General features: G+C 43.3%; 1 protein-coding gene across 3 annotated transcripts in view; it reads right to left on the reverse strand.

The window, feature by feature from the left end:
• The window catches only part of adcy2b (adenylate cyclase 2b (brain)), a 47,262-nt gene extending 31,564 nt beyond the window's left edge, over window positions 1-15,698 (reverse strand). For 2 of the 3 annotated variants that reach the window (XM_030064286.1, XM_030064284.1), the window contains exons 1-3: window positions 14,412-15,698; window positions 5,092-5,289; window positions 1,662-1,823 (exon numbers count right to left, since the gene is read on the reverse strand). In XM_030064286.1, coding sequence (XP_029920146.1) covers window positions 1,662-1,823; window positions 5,092-5,289; window positions 14,412-14,675 — 624 coding nt within the window. In that variant the 5' untranslated portion in view covers window positions 14,676-15,698. The remainder of the gene's footprint in view (window positions 1-1,661; window positions 1,824-5,091; window positions 5,290-14,411) is intronic. The other variant, XM_030064285.1, reaches the window with a different exon arrangement.

Consider the following 15,698-nt stretch of genomic DNA (forward strand, 5'->3'; position numbering starts at 1 on the left):
TAAGGTTGATGGTATTGATAGAGGCTATGCTATTATTTTTTATATGTTTGTTATTTGTTTATGCATTTGTTTATCAAGAAAGTATTTATAGAGACACTTTTAAAGATTGCTGTCTCACAAAAACTTAATCGACAACTTCTATTAACTGTGTAAGGATTTGCTGAATGCTCTGTGACTAATTCTCTTTCACTTAAGATACACAGACACACATCAAAAGGTTAATGTACAGCCAGTGTTAATTATCAGTAAACAAGTATGTGGATGAAGGACAATGGTACAACCTAGTGACTGCTGAGCTCTCAGTAATAGCAGCTTGTGTAATGCCTGAATGTCTGAAATAAACCAAAGGACCAAGTTAAAACATGCCCAAAACATGAATATAGGCAAACATTCTTGAAATTGCAATATGTGATCTTATTTGCTTTTGAAATTGAAGCAGAGTGCAATAGTGTCTGCCTGAAATTAGAACCTCATTGTGGTGGAGGATGCTGTGAGCCCCAGTGACTCTGAGAGCTACATCATCAAGATCCTGCTGCTCGGCCTTCCTGAAAAGGAGGCTGAAAGTGCACCCTAAGGGGCTTCAGACAATGGGCAAGCCTCAGATTCAGAGGCCACAATGTGTATTTTGTCTTGTTCATAGAAAAGTGAGCATGATTTTAACCTTTTAGAGACAATAGAGGGAAAATGGAAGTTTCCAATTCCTAACATATGTTTGGTGGATTTGGAAAAGTTCTGCCACCATCTTCCTCGGGGGAATCTTGGTGGAGGCGCTGCAGAGGCATCAGGTGCTTGAATGGCTCTTGGCGGCTTTTCAGTTCTCCCACACTGAGCGAGAAGTGTTTCCACATTGTTGGCTTTAAGTCAAACGTATTCAAGATGGGTACGAGACAGTAACATTCCCTAGCCCCTGTCTTGCTGTGTGTGTCTGTTTGGATGGCGTCTGCACTGTTTGCAGATGATATTGTTCTTTTAGCGTCATCAGACCATTATCTGTGATGTGCACTGGAACAGTTTAGGGATGAGGATCAGCAGAAGCTAATCCAGGGGAAGGATCGCTAGACCTCGTTTACTAGCTGTAGTGAAAGGGATTGTGAAGTTGATCACTAGTTATGTGCAGTGGCTGTAGTTATGTAGCAATTGTATTTGGCCTTTGTGGCGACAACAGAACTGAGCCACATAGCAAGTATTTAAACTTAGTAGTTGATTCTTGTTATGACCTTCAACTATGGTCATACATTTTGGATAGCGACAAAAAGAATTAGATCATGAATGGCCACAGCCAAAATTAGGCTTCTTCACAGAGTGGCTGGCCTCATTTCTCTGACAACAATATGGGAGGATCTCAAGGTGAAGCCACTGTACTTCCATATTGCAAGGAGCCAGTTGTGATGGCTTTGGAACCTGGTAAACCTTAGTAGTCTATACCCCTAAAACCAGCTGAAAGGACTTCATGTCTCAAGTGGCCTGGAACAACCTTTTTATTCGCTGAAGGAGCTGGAGGAAGCTGCTGGGGAAAATGACATGGGCTGCCCTGCTTTCACTGTGATCCTTAGCCGTATAAAGATCAAGACAATGGATAGATGGATATAGATTGCAAAATTCCAGTTAACCAATAAGTTCAAAAATGTGAGGAACCTGTGAAAGAGGTTGCAAGGTCTTACCTGCCAGACAAGTGGTTCCAGTTCTTTGACGGTAGAGACCAGACAGACGCAAAGGGTGACAGTGTGTGAGGAGCAGGTGACTACACTGGCGATAATGGCTCCTTTCATGGAGAAGGGCAGCATGGTGTACACCACAAACACTATAAACAGGAAGAAGGAAACCTGAAAACAGCAAAGAAGAAACACAGAATTAACAGATAAGAGTCCGTAAGTGGTGCCATAGTATTGTCCTCTAGTATTTAGAAACATTCTTCTGGTATTTTATGGTGCTGTTGAAACCTTTGATAAATTACTTAACCTTAAACTACTGCATATTCCCCCAAATGCGTATGACTGAAACTCCTACAGCAGTGCCAAAACATAGGCCACTTGTATGACCGAGAATTGAATCTCTGTCCTGAGGCCCCCTATTTGCTTTGTTCCTCCATGTCCAAATAAAGAATGCAATCATAAGAGATTCTCTCCTTGTAAAATAAATTATATGATGAACTGATCCCCACAATATTTACAAACTCAGAGCACCTCAAAAATACTGAACCTTAGTGTCAAATCATTGCAGGAGTTACCCAAATAATTCCATTGGGAAATAGCTCTGCAGAACCATGTGGGACTTTACCATGGGACATTTTTGTAAGAAGTGCTCTGTTTGTTTTCAGCCAGCCTTCTATCTTTTCCTGGTTTCCATCAAATGCCCTATCTCTGGCCTTCAATCTGCCTTGGACTGTAGATGTGTGTTGGATTATGTGCTGTCCATGTAGATACGTCATGCCTTAACCCCCACTCTGTCCCTGTCCACTTCCCCTGCGGACTGTCCACCCCTTCCTGTTTTGGTGGCTGTGGTAGTGACCAATGTGAATGGGTCACAGTTTCACTGGGACACCACATGAACTCTGGCCTTCCTGCCTGACTGTTTATTTCCTGTGTCTGTCAGGTTCAAAGAGCCATTCAGGAACTGTAACTGGAATCCACTGACAGTGATAGCTTGGAATGATTGAGTTTAGACAGGGTGAGAGATACTGACAACAAACCGCTGTGCAACTTTGATGCCACAGGATCATTCCAGTTATTTTGAAAATGGGTCTTATTTCTCTTTTTTCATGATGAGTGATTGTGTTCAAAATTTTATCACTTGCTTTACAGCTCTTTGAGAGTAATAAGTAAAACAATGTTATTTTTTAAATAAGATGCATATGAGTTTTACATGAGTTTTCTTGGGGGAGGAGGTGGATGCAGCTTTGGAAGAATGCATGAGTTTCCAGAACACACTCAATAAAAAAAAAAGAAAAAAAATCTATGAGTCTAAAAGAGCAACTGAGCCTGGTGTGAAGGGAAAGTGGTGTTTTGTGTAGGCCTGAAGTGAAGTTTTTTTTTTTTTTTTTTTTTTTTTTTTAAGCCAAGGCAAAAATGTGGACTTGTGGTATTTCAAAGACCCGAAATATTCTGCTTTAAATTGAAATTTCAGAGTTTGTCTCAGGGCACCAAGTCTAACATTTGGGATTCTCCTCATGAAACCTGACCTCCCACCTCTTGAGTATCAAGGACAAAGGGCCATTAGTGTTTGAGGTCTGCTCTGTGTGGCTAGCTGGGGGAATGGAGAATGGCAGTCCAATTTCAGGTGCGTCATCTGGGCCGGTCTGCAAGCCAGACACACTCAATCTCCACAGCACTCCAGACTGAATCCTAATACCCCGTCAAACACCGCAAGATGGGGTTTGCAGACATCATCGCAATTCTACTGCTTCAGTTACTTTTTTCTTCTTCTCTGTCTCTCTGTCTCTTTGTTGCTGACACACAGCACTCCACTGTGTCTCAAACCCACAAACCACAAAAGTGACACTCTACCCAAACATGCACGCTTGAAAACACATGGCTTGATGAGGTAACTCAAAAACACTTATATATATTTCGCCTTATTGCTTAGATTCATAATAAAATAGAATTATGCATTTAGAGAAATTGTTTTTAGAAGTTTTGCTTATTTATGAATGCAAGCCCCCCTCATCTCTATTCATTTATGTATGCATGCTGTCCTTGGATCTCGTCCCTACTGGAGTTATAGGTGTGAACACACCTGTTTTTACATGCATTAACAGGACAATATGTGCAAACACACACACACACACACACACACACACACACACACATTCATACACACACCTGGACAGACAGGTCAGTATGATTGTGTCTTGATATTGGGGTACCAGGTGTGGTGGCCATGTTCAATCTATCAGTGAAAAAGAGCAGAGGCCTCCAGAGAAATTGAATCAAGCCCAGACAACAGACTAATGCAGCTAGAGGCCGGCTGACTCAGCCTGTGTTCTATATGTACCAAATATTATGTGCTTCTGTGTGTGATTTTGTGTGTTTGTGTGTATGTGTGTATGTGTGCATGCAGAGAGCAGTCAAGTGTAGTGGGGGTGCTGTGGGGGTTAAAAGTGAATGACCGAGCAAAGCACCAGCCACTCTTTACTCTCTGCCTTCACTGTAATGGAAAATTTGCAGCGTTCATTATCAGAACCAGGCAACGCAGTCTGCTTTCTCTCTCTCTGTCCCTCTCTCTCTTCCTCTCTCTCTCTCTCTCTCTCACTCTCATTCTACAGTGTTATTAGCTCAGTGAGCTCCATCAGACAAGCTGCTCTCTCAGTAATCACAATCAATCCAACCTACTGAGAGAGGGCTACAATTCCAACTGTTCTTTTCTCGCCTGATTTCTGCTTTTCTGTGTTCTTTCTTTCTTTCTTTCTTTCTTTCTTTCTTTCTTTCTTTCTTTCTTTAACTTTGCATTGCATGAACTGAAAGTTGCAGAGAGATGGAATTAGCAGAGAGCACAAGAATTGTACATAATACAGGACAGACAGTGACATAGATAGATAGATAGATAGATAGATAGATAGATAGATGATAGATATATAGATAGATTGACTGATTGATGATAGATAGATAGATAGATAGATAGATAGATAGATAGATAGATAGATAGATAGATGGGGTTATAAGCAGGAGAGTCAAGGGAGCAGAATGGAGTGATTAATAATGCAGAATGATTATGCTCTCACAGGTGGCTGAAGATAAAAATATCTCCACCAGAGAGAGGGGAGGGAGTGGGGGAAGGAGAGATGGGAGGGGGACGAGGGAATTTGGGGGAGATGGGGGGGAGGGGGAGGCAAGTGGAGGAGCGGGGGAAAGAAAAATGGGATATGATGAATAGGGGGAGACAGGGCGCTAGTGGGAGAAAATAGGATTCCTGAGACAGAAAGTGAACGAGTCTGGGATGGAAAACTAATGCGTCTGTCTGCAGACCTGCTCACCTCCCGCCCGCATCAGGGTTCATTAACACTCGTCACACGTGGAATTAATTCTCTGTGCACACATGCATGCTCACACACACACACACACACACACACACACACACACACACACATGCACAGACCTGGTCCCAGGGACAAAGTATTCCTCCTGAGAACATGAACAGGTAACCCATGGCGACCAAACAAGCCCATATAAGGAGAGAGAAGAGGCGGAGCATCCTCTTGAAGATGGACTCAATGCAGACAAGGATGAAGATGGAGAGGAAGAGGAAGAGGGTGGTGGGCACTGTGATCAGGAATGCCAGGTGGTCCTCTATGTCCTGCAAAGAGAGAGAGAGAGAGAGAGAGAGAGAGAGAGAGAGAGAGAGAGAGAGAGAGAGAGAGAGGCACATGGTGAAATATAGGAAGAAAGTCCTTGGGTCATATTGTTGCAGTTTTGAGTGAGACAAACACTCATACATTCTGTGGGAACACACTAACTCGCCTGTGAACTTGCACATACAGTACACACACATTCAGTACTTGTGAGGACCTTCTACTGACTAAATGCATTCACAAGGCAAGGCACGTTCATGCAAGCGCAGAGGCCAATGCTTAGGGAAATTTGCAATTAAAAATCCATACCACAACTAAAAACGACTAGAAAAAATCTCATTTTGTTTGTTTCTGTATCAACAATTGGCAATGGTGGCAGATTTTCAGGAGAAAGTGTCAGAATTAACTTGTGGCATCTCTAGCAGCTATTTTTAAACCCCTTTCCGCTGCATCACATATCCATTGTTTTTCCAGTGTGTAAAGACTGTATATAACCTCAGATGGGCCTATAGAAGCCAATCTGTGTGTGTGTGTATTATGTAAGAAAACAGGGTGTGTAGGTCAACAGTTTTCATTTGTGTATGTGTGCCTTGTGTAGGCTTTGTAACAGTCCTCACTCTAACCCAAACCCTCACTACTGCATGCTGACGCTTAAAGCAATACACTGTTCAACTTTGTTGCTCCATGCCAAGTATGATATGCAGCTAAACATGTCGGGTTCGTGTAAAAATAACTGTGCGTTTGTGTTTTGAGCAGGCACTACATTCCCTGTCTCCATAGGAAGTGAATGTTGTCAGGTACCTGTTACTATGGAGAAGTGTGTACAGCTGGATGAATCACCTTTCTCGCTTTATAAATTTTTCTAAAAATAAGCCTGGAAACATTAGAACACATGTTGAGTTAATGATATGCCACTTTTGAAATTTATGAATCAAACAAAAAAAAACACTGACAATTTTCTCTGACTAAAAGGTCGGTCAACTTAATTTGAATAATGCCAGTCACCTATTATCCATCAACATAGTGAGTTGTAAAGTATTACCATACGGTTGTGGAGCTAATAATCTTCCAGGGGACCCTTGGGTGATTTTGGTGTCTATAATCTCATCATTTGTTGGATCAAATGACCAACAGGCCAAACTCCCATAAACTTATTTAAGCTAAAACCACAGTGCAAACCCCAAGCTAGGTCCTGTGAAGACAGGTAAAATGCTCTCTCTTTCATCATCTTTTTGCATTCTAGTGAGGACATGTCACAAGAATGCACACACACACACACACACACACGGACCAGACGGTCCACAGCTCGGCAGTCAGACAGTCTGAGCCCAGAGAATGTGCTACAGTGTCACTTCTGCTCTCACACTGTCAAAGTCAGCATTTAGAAGCTGTCAACACTCTCTCTCTTTCTCTGTCCCCCGTCAGACCTCTCTCGTGCACCTTCTCATTCCCCTCTGCACAAAGCCTCTCCCTCGCTTTCAGTTTGTCACATTTATAATTCACAAGGATGTGCAAAAATATCCATCTCAACAAGTCATTTATTATTGTCTTGACTCCTGCAGTCTTATTTTTCTTTGACAAAGTCAAAGATCTGCCACTGGGTTTAGATGATTGCCCTTGCCTCCAAAGCAACTAAATGACTTTAGACCTATATTTTTTGCAGTGTAGACTTTATTCCCTTTAGCTCCCAGTCATCATTTAGCTGTTATTCTCACTACAACGGTAACACGTCCATGCAAATCCCCCGTGGAGGCAGTTTCTTCGATGAATGAAATGCTCTGGATAATGAAACGCTGCAGAATTCTGAAGCCAAGCTCACACAGTTAGTCTAATCTGAATGCAACAATAAACGAGGGCTATGCATTACCAAAGGAGTGTATTATTCCACTGATTTATATATATATATTTTTCTAATGATGTCTGCTGGGTAGATTGTTTGGTCCAGATGTCTGACATTCAGATGAGAGAGCTTCATCTAGTCTTCATTGTGTTAAATTATTACTGTTAACAGGGGGAGTCGGCCACACTTTTCACTTCTCTTTAATGTCTTCATCCCTGACTCCTTCAATTTAGTAACCTGTCCATGACCCCTTTGTGTGTGTGTGTGTGTGTGTGTGTGTGTGTGTGTGTTAGCATGTGTGTTAGCACGTGTGTCTGGGCAGCGTTTTAGCCACTCACACACCCAGTCAGACTCTTAATCAAGTGTTCCCCCTGTCCCTTTGCTCTCTTCAGACTATGTGAATTATGGAACTGAAGCCAAATCACCATAATTCACTCCAAAAGAGGATGATGAATTCACATCCAACATCCGCAGCTCGCAGCTTCCACAGGCTTTTGAAATGAGCACATTTGAAAGACTTGATCCTGCCCAACGCCCACGTAACCCACTTAAAGTTATTCCAAGGTTGATGACCGCGCTGATTGGTCCAGCTGCTGTAGATGGTAGAGCAGCAAACCGCTGTGTGTGATTACATGCCATCGTTTTCGACAGCGAAATGAACCTCCGTGTAGGCGCAGTAACGTGGCTTTGCTTTGATTCCCTTACATCCATTTCAAGCTGCATTTTGGCCGTTTCTGCAATGGAAGGAAATAAAACTTCATGAGTCTAATAAGGCAAAGAGTTGGACGTGCTATTGATTTTGCAATGTAGTATAGACTTAATGGCTCTTTGAGGGCACCTGCAGCTATTTTACCAAGACTAATCCAGGATGAGAGTGTTTTCGGCATGTATCGGTGTAGCAGCACAATGTAGCAGAGGTAGTATGAGTCAGGGTCTGGCTGAGGGACCCCAGGGGACCGGGCTGCTGACGTCACCCCAGCTATACAGTCAGCTCGGAGTGCACTCTGAATCCCAATGAGGATGTTAGCCAGACGGCACACTCACACAGTGGACTCGAATGGCCTTCGGTGATAAAGACCCTCAGGTAAACCGTTTGCGCCGGGCTTGCTTGAGCACCAAAACACCCTTGTTTTCCCAGGGGTGTATTCAAGTGTGTCAGGGCTCCTACTAGCAAAATACTGAATAATACACACATATGATTATGGGGTGGCAGTGTACCCTAGTGGTTTTGTCACCAGCAGATTGCAAGATTGCAATTTCGGCAACTGTTGAAGTGTCATTGAACAAAACACTGAGGCCTTTACGTGTTCGCTTATTTGAAGCCAGTTGAGATCTCACTTAAATATATAATATCACACTTATTATTATGTTTGCATGCATTTGTATTGTTAAAGGAACAGCTCACCCAGAATACCGAAGAAAAGCTATTTTCCCACACCCATAGTGCAATCCATCCATCCAGGGCAACAATTTCCATGTGAAAAACTCAGCTCTTTCCTAAACCTGCTGCAAAAATACCAGGTATAAACCACAGCCCTCTGAGGTAAAGAGTTGTTGGGAATTATTATATATCCACCTCAAATTCAGAAACATTGGTGGCGGATGCAGGAGATACAGTTTGCTGGTGTTATTCCCCACCCCGTTGTATTGGGGTGAAGAGAGACAGGGGCGACTGCGCTGGGGTAGAAGACTGTAATTTGGGTGAACTATTCCTTTAACATACAAACAGAATATCAATTCTTGTGTGTGTGCACATACACACACACACACACAAAGAGGCATTACGCAGTGCGTGAGCCGCTCTTTCACCGCTGTGGCATTTTTACTTATTTGTGGCAAAAGCATCTGCACTTTGCACGTTTCTCATTGTGGCCCATCTAAGCCTATTTAAGCCCTTCTGAAACCATTTAAAGCCATTTCCCCCCCCGACATGGCATAGAGGGAGAGAGCGGCCCCTGTCTGCCATAATGTAACGCATTGTCAACCAGAACAATTATTTCCTACTTTAACCCAGTCTGGCTTATCCAGCCTTAATACCAGGAGGAAAAGGGGAACAGGGAGGGAGAGCAAAAGAGTTATCCAATTATCCTCCAGTGAGATGAGCAATGCTGCAACTTTTATACATAAACATATATCATGTCAGGATGTAAAGAGAGTGGGCGCAGTGGCACAGGAGTGCATGTAGATAAACACAAATCATGACGCAGTGTATGCACTTTCCATGTTTGGGAGCCTGTTGAATATTTATCCCGCAGATGAAGCAGCTCTTACAGCGAATTGCTCGATTCTGCTCTCAGCCTGGATATGGAAATCATCAATAATCAACAAGGCTTCCCTGAGTGCTGCATTCCCAGCGTGGAGGAACATTAACACGCGCTGCTATACAGGTCAGAGGTGGATGAAAGGTTTTGCTCAGAAATGACACCACCACTGCTTGAAAAAAAAAAAAAAAAAAAAAAAAAAACTGATGGAGAAAAACGAATAAAATTTATGGTACTATTTAAAGTATAATAGGTGCTTTAAGTCCTTTGACAAAATGTAACACTTTAACAGTCTGGGTTGTCTACATTTTGGAGAAATTGAATGATGAACTTCGGGAATATTTTATCTTTTTTTTTTTTTTTTTTTTCTCTTGCTCTTAAAATGGATATTAGATTAAAATGAAACTTTAATGAATCCTGTGAGGTAGCAGGACGGTTGCAGCAGCACAGAGGAATATAGAATACTGCTACACATTATTATAGATATACATAGATAAATAGAGTACTTTATTTATACCAAAAGGGAAATTCCAATGTTGCAGCAGAGTTCACATAAATGACCAAAAGCGACATAAATTCAGAAAACACACAGTGAGATGTGTGTGTATTAATCACAAAATATATGCATAGACCAAAAACTGCTAAATAAAATAATCAAAAGTAAAATTAAATAGAATTCAATTTGAACTTCTGGTAAGATAACTGCTCTTAATTTCCAAAAATGTGGAAAAAAAAAAAAAAAAGACAAAAAAGAAAGAAAAAATTGCAAAATAACTGCAAAATGTGCAATGTGCATTGTCCAGCACAGAGGGGAGTCACAGTGGACGGCTATTGCAGTAACAACCGAACACAAATTAAATAAATAATAAAAGACGGAGCATCTTTGCTGACAGATGGAAGCGAGCGTGCATTGATAGGTAATCACATTAACTGCTGCACAGCTGGGAGAGCAACAGGAATGTGTCAGAGCCTGTGATGTAAACAGAAATCGAAATGAAAATGGGTGAACTCTGATCAGTGATTATCATGAGGAAATGTAAAAAAAAAACAGCATCTTCATATCTCAGATTTACACTTACAGATTTTCACCTTAAAGATTTACACTAGCACTAAAAAAGGTGACTAAACCGAGTTCAGGTGGCTTCACCCGCCACTACATCTCTGTTTGGGAGTGTGCCTTTTGATTTATGATGGATTGTGATTCTTGGTAAGCTGAGAGCTCTTCAGAGATTACAACTTTGTTTCCAACAGTGTTCCACGTGTTCACTCTTGTCCAGGGAGAGGATTTCACCATTACCATGGTCAAATGCAACCCTCAGCACTCTGATTTCACAACTGTGCAGATAGGGAGAGAGAGAGAGAGAGAGAGAGAGAGAGAGAAGGCAGAGGGCACAGCAGCGGGATGGTAACCAGTCCAAGGAGATCAGGGAATGAGCTGCGATTCTGAAATGCATCCACGAGTGCAGAAGTTCCCAGCAGCAACACGATGAATAACACACACATATGCATCACACAAATTTGGGTTGGCAGCGTAGCCTGGTGCTGAAGTGTCCTTGTGCAAAAACACTGAAACTGCTACCTGCTCACTCACCCTGAAGTCAGCAAGGACCTCAGCTGAATATGGCCACACATATTATGTCTGTACGCCCTTGTACGGTTAAAGAGACATTTCACTCAAAATACAAAAAAAAAATATATATAAAATTTCCCACTTACAAGTATTGCAATCTATCCATGCAGATAGTTTGATTTGGCAAGGCTTCCAATCTGTTTCCCTTCACCTCAGCACAATGGGCACAATGGGGCTTGTTTAGATCACACCGCTAAAAATTTACAAAGCTCAGCAGCAGCAGTTTTTTTTCCAAAAACAATGACACATATAACCAACATAATCCACAGTGCTCGGGGGCAAAGACTTTCATTAGGAGTTATTTCCTGCTGAAGAACGTCAACAAACTACATCTTTCTGCCTCTAATTGGTGGCGGGCGGATAGATACAGCTTGCGGCTGTAACTTCCCTATCCCATTGTATTGGAGTGCCGGGGAGACAAAGCAGAACGTGGAAGACTGGAAACCTCACCAAATCACCGGAACACCGTCCAAATGGATACATCACCTCAGCGGGTCAGTGAGAGCGTATCTTTTTCATTATTTTTGATTTTGGGTGAACTATTCCTTTAATATGCAAACATAATATGAACATTGAAATGCGAAGATTAAAAATGTGTTGTGTACAATGGGATAACATGAACCCAAACGAATGCTGTGCTCGATGAGAAGGGGCCGGCATGGTCCCTGATGGGAATCATGGGAATCATGGGAGCTCTTTTGCTCAATACATGGATTTCCAGTGGGGCCATTAACCTGGCCAGTTTGGGATGGATCTCGCTTAAACTGTAAAACGATGTTTCAAGTGTCGTAAGTTAACATGCTGTCATGTAATTGCCTTATCTGAATGGTCGTGCACACACACACACACACACACACACACACACACACACACACACACACACACACATCAATAAAGCTTCAAGACCACAGGAGGGAACAAGAAGGATTATTTTTTTCTGAAAAATGAAGATAAGCTTAAGTAGGAAATGAGAGACTTCCTGGGACAAACACACCCAAACACACACATACACACACACACACATACACACAAATATACAGGCATACACGCATACACACACACATGCACATTAGGGTGGAGGGGGTTTACATTTTAAAAGAACACATGCACCCTTATAAGCCCTGATTTGTGGAATAAGATAAAAGCGTACAGCATTTTTGGGAGTATTAGTGCTGCTTTGGTCGGGTTTCTGCTGGCCCACTGATAAAGCCTGTGGACTTACAACAACATCCTCCCCTCCCTCCCTCCCTCCCTCCTTCCCTCCGTTCCTCCCTCGGCCCGGCCGTGGCTCTAAATCTACCCTCTATTTATTCCTGCCATTCTTCTTTGTCCAACAGTAATAAATACACATGCCCCACTGGACAGCCACTCCACAGCTATAGATGAAGCCCTCTGTCATACAATGGGAACAATTTAGAAAGTGAATTGATCAAGGACGAATGATTTGGATTGACAATTTGAATCATGGGAGATGATTATGCGCAACTGCGGCAGCGAGAGGAGAACCTGAAGGATTAAAGCAAGCGCCCGGGGCGATGAATTCTATTGATTTGACTTAAATAGAAGTTTAGAGATTGATTCGGGTGAAGCCCTCCCAGGAACGGCCACTCTGTGGAGCTCGATTGAATGCAATAGGACTTCATCGACAGCCACTGGGGGTTACTTTGAGAGCGTGTGACGCACAAAGGGGGCCATGTACAGTACATCCTGAGCATAAAGGAGCAAAACAATTGATTAGCGAAGAGAGTGGGCTTGCTTTTGTACGGCTATTTTATAAAAGCACAAAAGCTGCACTCCAGCAACAATACCTTTGTTTTTGGAGTGTTTGTGGCCAAAACAGCAATTGACAAAACACAGTCACCCACGCAGCTCGAAAACCGTACTCTCATCCCGCTCTCGAATCCTTTTGCAAACCTGACGCCGCGCGTCAAAGTGGCACCTCGCAACCTCTCGTGTGTTGTCACACATAACCATAGACGCAGCTCGGTCGCCCTGCCTCCTTCTCTCTCCCCTGCTTGGACCAAGAAACCCTCGTTGCTTCAAACACTCTGCGCAAAAAGGGTCCTGTGTAGTGCCAGAAAATGGTTTATCGAGCGTGCACTATGGCTTGATGCTGTAACAAACCCTTTATGAATGCATGCAATGTTGCAAATTAGCCGACAGAGCTTTTTAAAGCACACTGTGTCTTTTATTCTGATTTACCATTTTATTTTTTAATTGCTCTGAATGATTGCGGTTCATTGTGCAAAATTAGCTGTGTTGACCATTCATTGCGACTGGATGACAGGCATCCCTGGTGCTATTTAAAAACCTGAATCTTAAACCAAGCAGAGTGGCACTGAACTGTGAACTATGAATAGAAAAGTAGCGAGGAAGGTTGTTTACTGCTCGGCAACAGGAAGTAATCTCAGCGGTGAAGGACCAATATCAAATGATTTAAATGGTCATTTGCAAGATCCTATTCATATTTTTGTCTCCTCTTTGGCTCTAGTGGTCACTGCAGGAGTAGCTGTAGATCACCTGTTTATCGCACAGCGTGGGCACCAGCGTGACGTCTTTCTCCTTGGATTTTCTGTTGATGAGGAGTTTGAGCTTCTGTAGGTGTCGCTCTTTTCTTTGCATGGTGGCTTTCACTGCTCAGGCTTAGGGTTACTAACCAGCTCTACTACTGCTCATTAATTCAGTAAATAAAAAAATAACTAAATACAAAAAAGCATCACTTCCTGTGCACCAGAAGATTTTTTTTCCAGGAATGAATGACCCATGTTAAAGGTGCACTATGCAAAATTACTGATGGTCAATTGAAGTGACCCAAAATATGGAATAAGCATGTAATCTATCAATGAGTTAGACTAATCACAAGAACCATGTAAATTAATCAAATGAAATGACATGCTTAATGACATGCCAGGAGTTTAGTCTAATCAGTCCTCACCTCAGATGGCCAGATTGTAAATTTTGCATAGCACACTGTTAAGAAGGAGCAAATGTAAAAGCTTTCATGTACTGGCTATATGTTGAATCACTTTTGCATCACACAGAGTAGGAAAGACATATTCATATCAAAATGTCAAAGATTATTATTTTAAACTAAAACCAAAAGTTTTGCATTTTTGTGTAATGTTACAATAGTAATCTGAAGATGTTGTAATTGTATAAAAGCAATAACATGGCTATTGTCACTGGTGGTTGGAGGAATAATGCCACAATACAGACATTATTGCTGAAATATATAAACACGTGCAGTTTCACTATAACCTAACCAAGGAACCCTTGAAGAACTCTTCTTTTTCAAGGCGTATAAACATACACTTCCCCCCACCAACATGCCCAATGACCTACAGTAATCCTTGTACACACATACACTCGAACACACACACACACACACACACTCACCAGTCCAGAAGCGAAGAACACGGCCAGCAGAGCGAGGCAGGCTCCCATGACGATCAGCAGCAGGAACACGATCAGCGGGTGCTGCTGGCTCATCCTGTAGTACGACTCATACAGCCAGTCCTGGGGCTTCTCGCCCTCCACGCACACCTCACCCAGGGTCCCCGAGCACCCGTCCCCGGGGCCATCGGGCCCCTCGCCACCTTCCCCGCCATCGCTCTTCTCCAGCAGGTAGCGTCCGCGGGTCCGCAGAGCCTCCTGCCACATGGGGAGCTGCCGATGATGGATGGTCTGCACCTTTCTGACCAACAGTGACCTGAGGGGGTCAAGGGAGTGGGGGATGCTTTTGCACCCCTTTGCTCCTCTTCCTCCTCTTCAAAATCCCTCCTCTTTTTCCTCCTCGAAAGTTTGCAGGGCTGTGATGGATGGAAGAGTGAAAAGGTGTGCAGCTGCTCCTTGCTTCCTCTTCTTGCCTCCCCACTCTGCTCCCTCTGCTTCAGGTGGCCAAACGAGTCAAAACAGAGTGAAGGTGGGTGTTCCTCCTCCTCCTCCTCTACCACCTCTACTTCTTCTCCCTCCTCTCAGAAAAACAGGTTGGGCTGAAAAATAAAGGGGAGGGGAGATGAGGCTGTCGGTCCTTTCCCTTCTCTTCCACCTTCTTCTTCCTCTCTCCTCTTCTTCCTCAGACGGATATGGAGCTATCAGTCTCTTCTTACCGCTTGGTGCTGCTGCGACGAGGCAACATGTTACTCTGGTGGCGCGCAGACAAGGACTGAGAGAGAGAGGAAGAGGGAGAGAGAGAGAGAGAGAGAGAGTGTGTGTGTGTGATACTGGCAGAGAGGAATAGAGAGCAGGGAGAAGAGAGAGGGTGTGTACCAATGTGAGAGCTAGTGGGTGAAAGTGTGTGAGTGTGTGAGAGTGCGCTGCTGCCACAGCAAGTGGAAAATGTGTGAATGCTGATGCGTGCAAGAGTGTCGAGAGAAAGGGTGTATGACTCAAGACAGTGTGTGTGTGCAAAACAGAAAAGGAGAAAGAGACGGAGAGAGAGAGACAAAGAGAGAGAGAGAGAGAGAAAAGGAGTATGAAGTTGACAGTGTGCGAGCGGCAGAAGAAAGAGACGCCGGGGTTACGACCCAAGACTGTGAGCGTGCAAGTCAGAGCACGAGGGAGCGAATGAGAAGGCTTGTAACAGCTGTGCTAATGCGAAGAGAGCAGCAGAGAGTGGAAAGAGACTGAGAGTGAAAGGGAATAAAATGCCATCCAGCAGCCACAGAGAGAGAGAGAGAGAGA

This window comes from Myripristis murdjan, chromosome 11, assembly GCF_902150065.1.
Source record: "Myripristis murdjan chromosome 11, fMyrMur1.1, whole genome shotgun sequence".
In the NCBI taxonomy this organism is placed as follows: domain Eukaryota; kingdom Metazoa; phylum Chordata; class Actinopteri; order Holocentriformes; family Holocentridae; genus Myripristis; species Myripristis murdjan.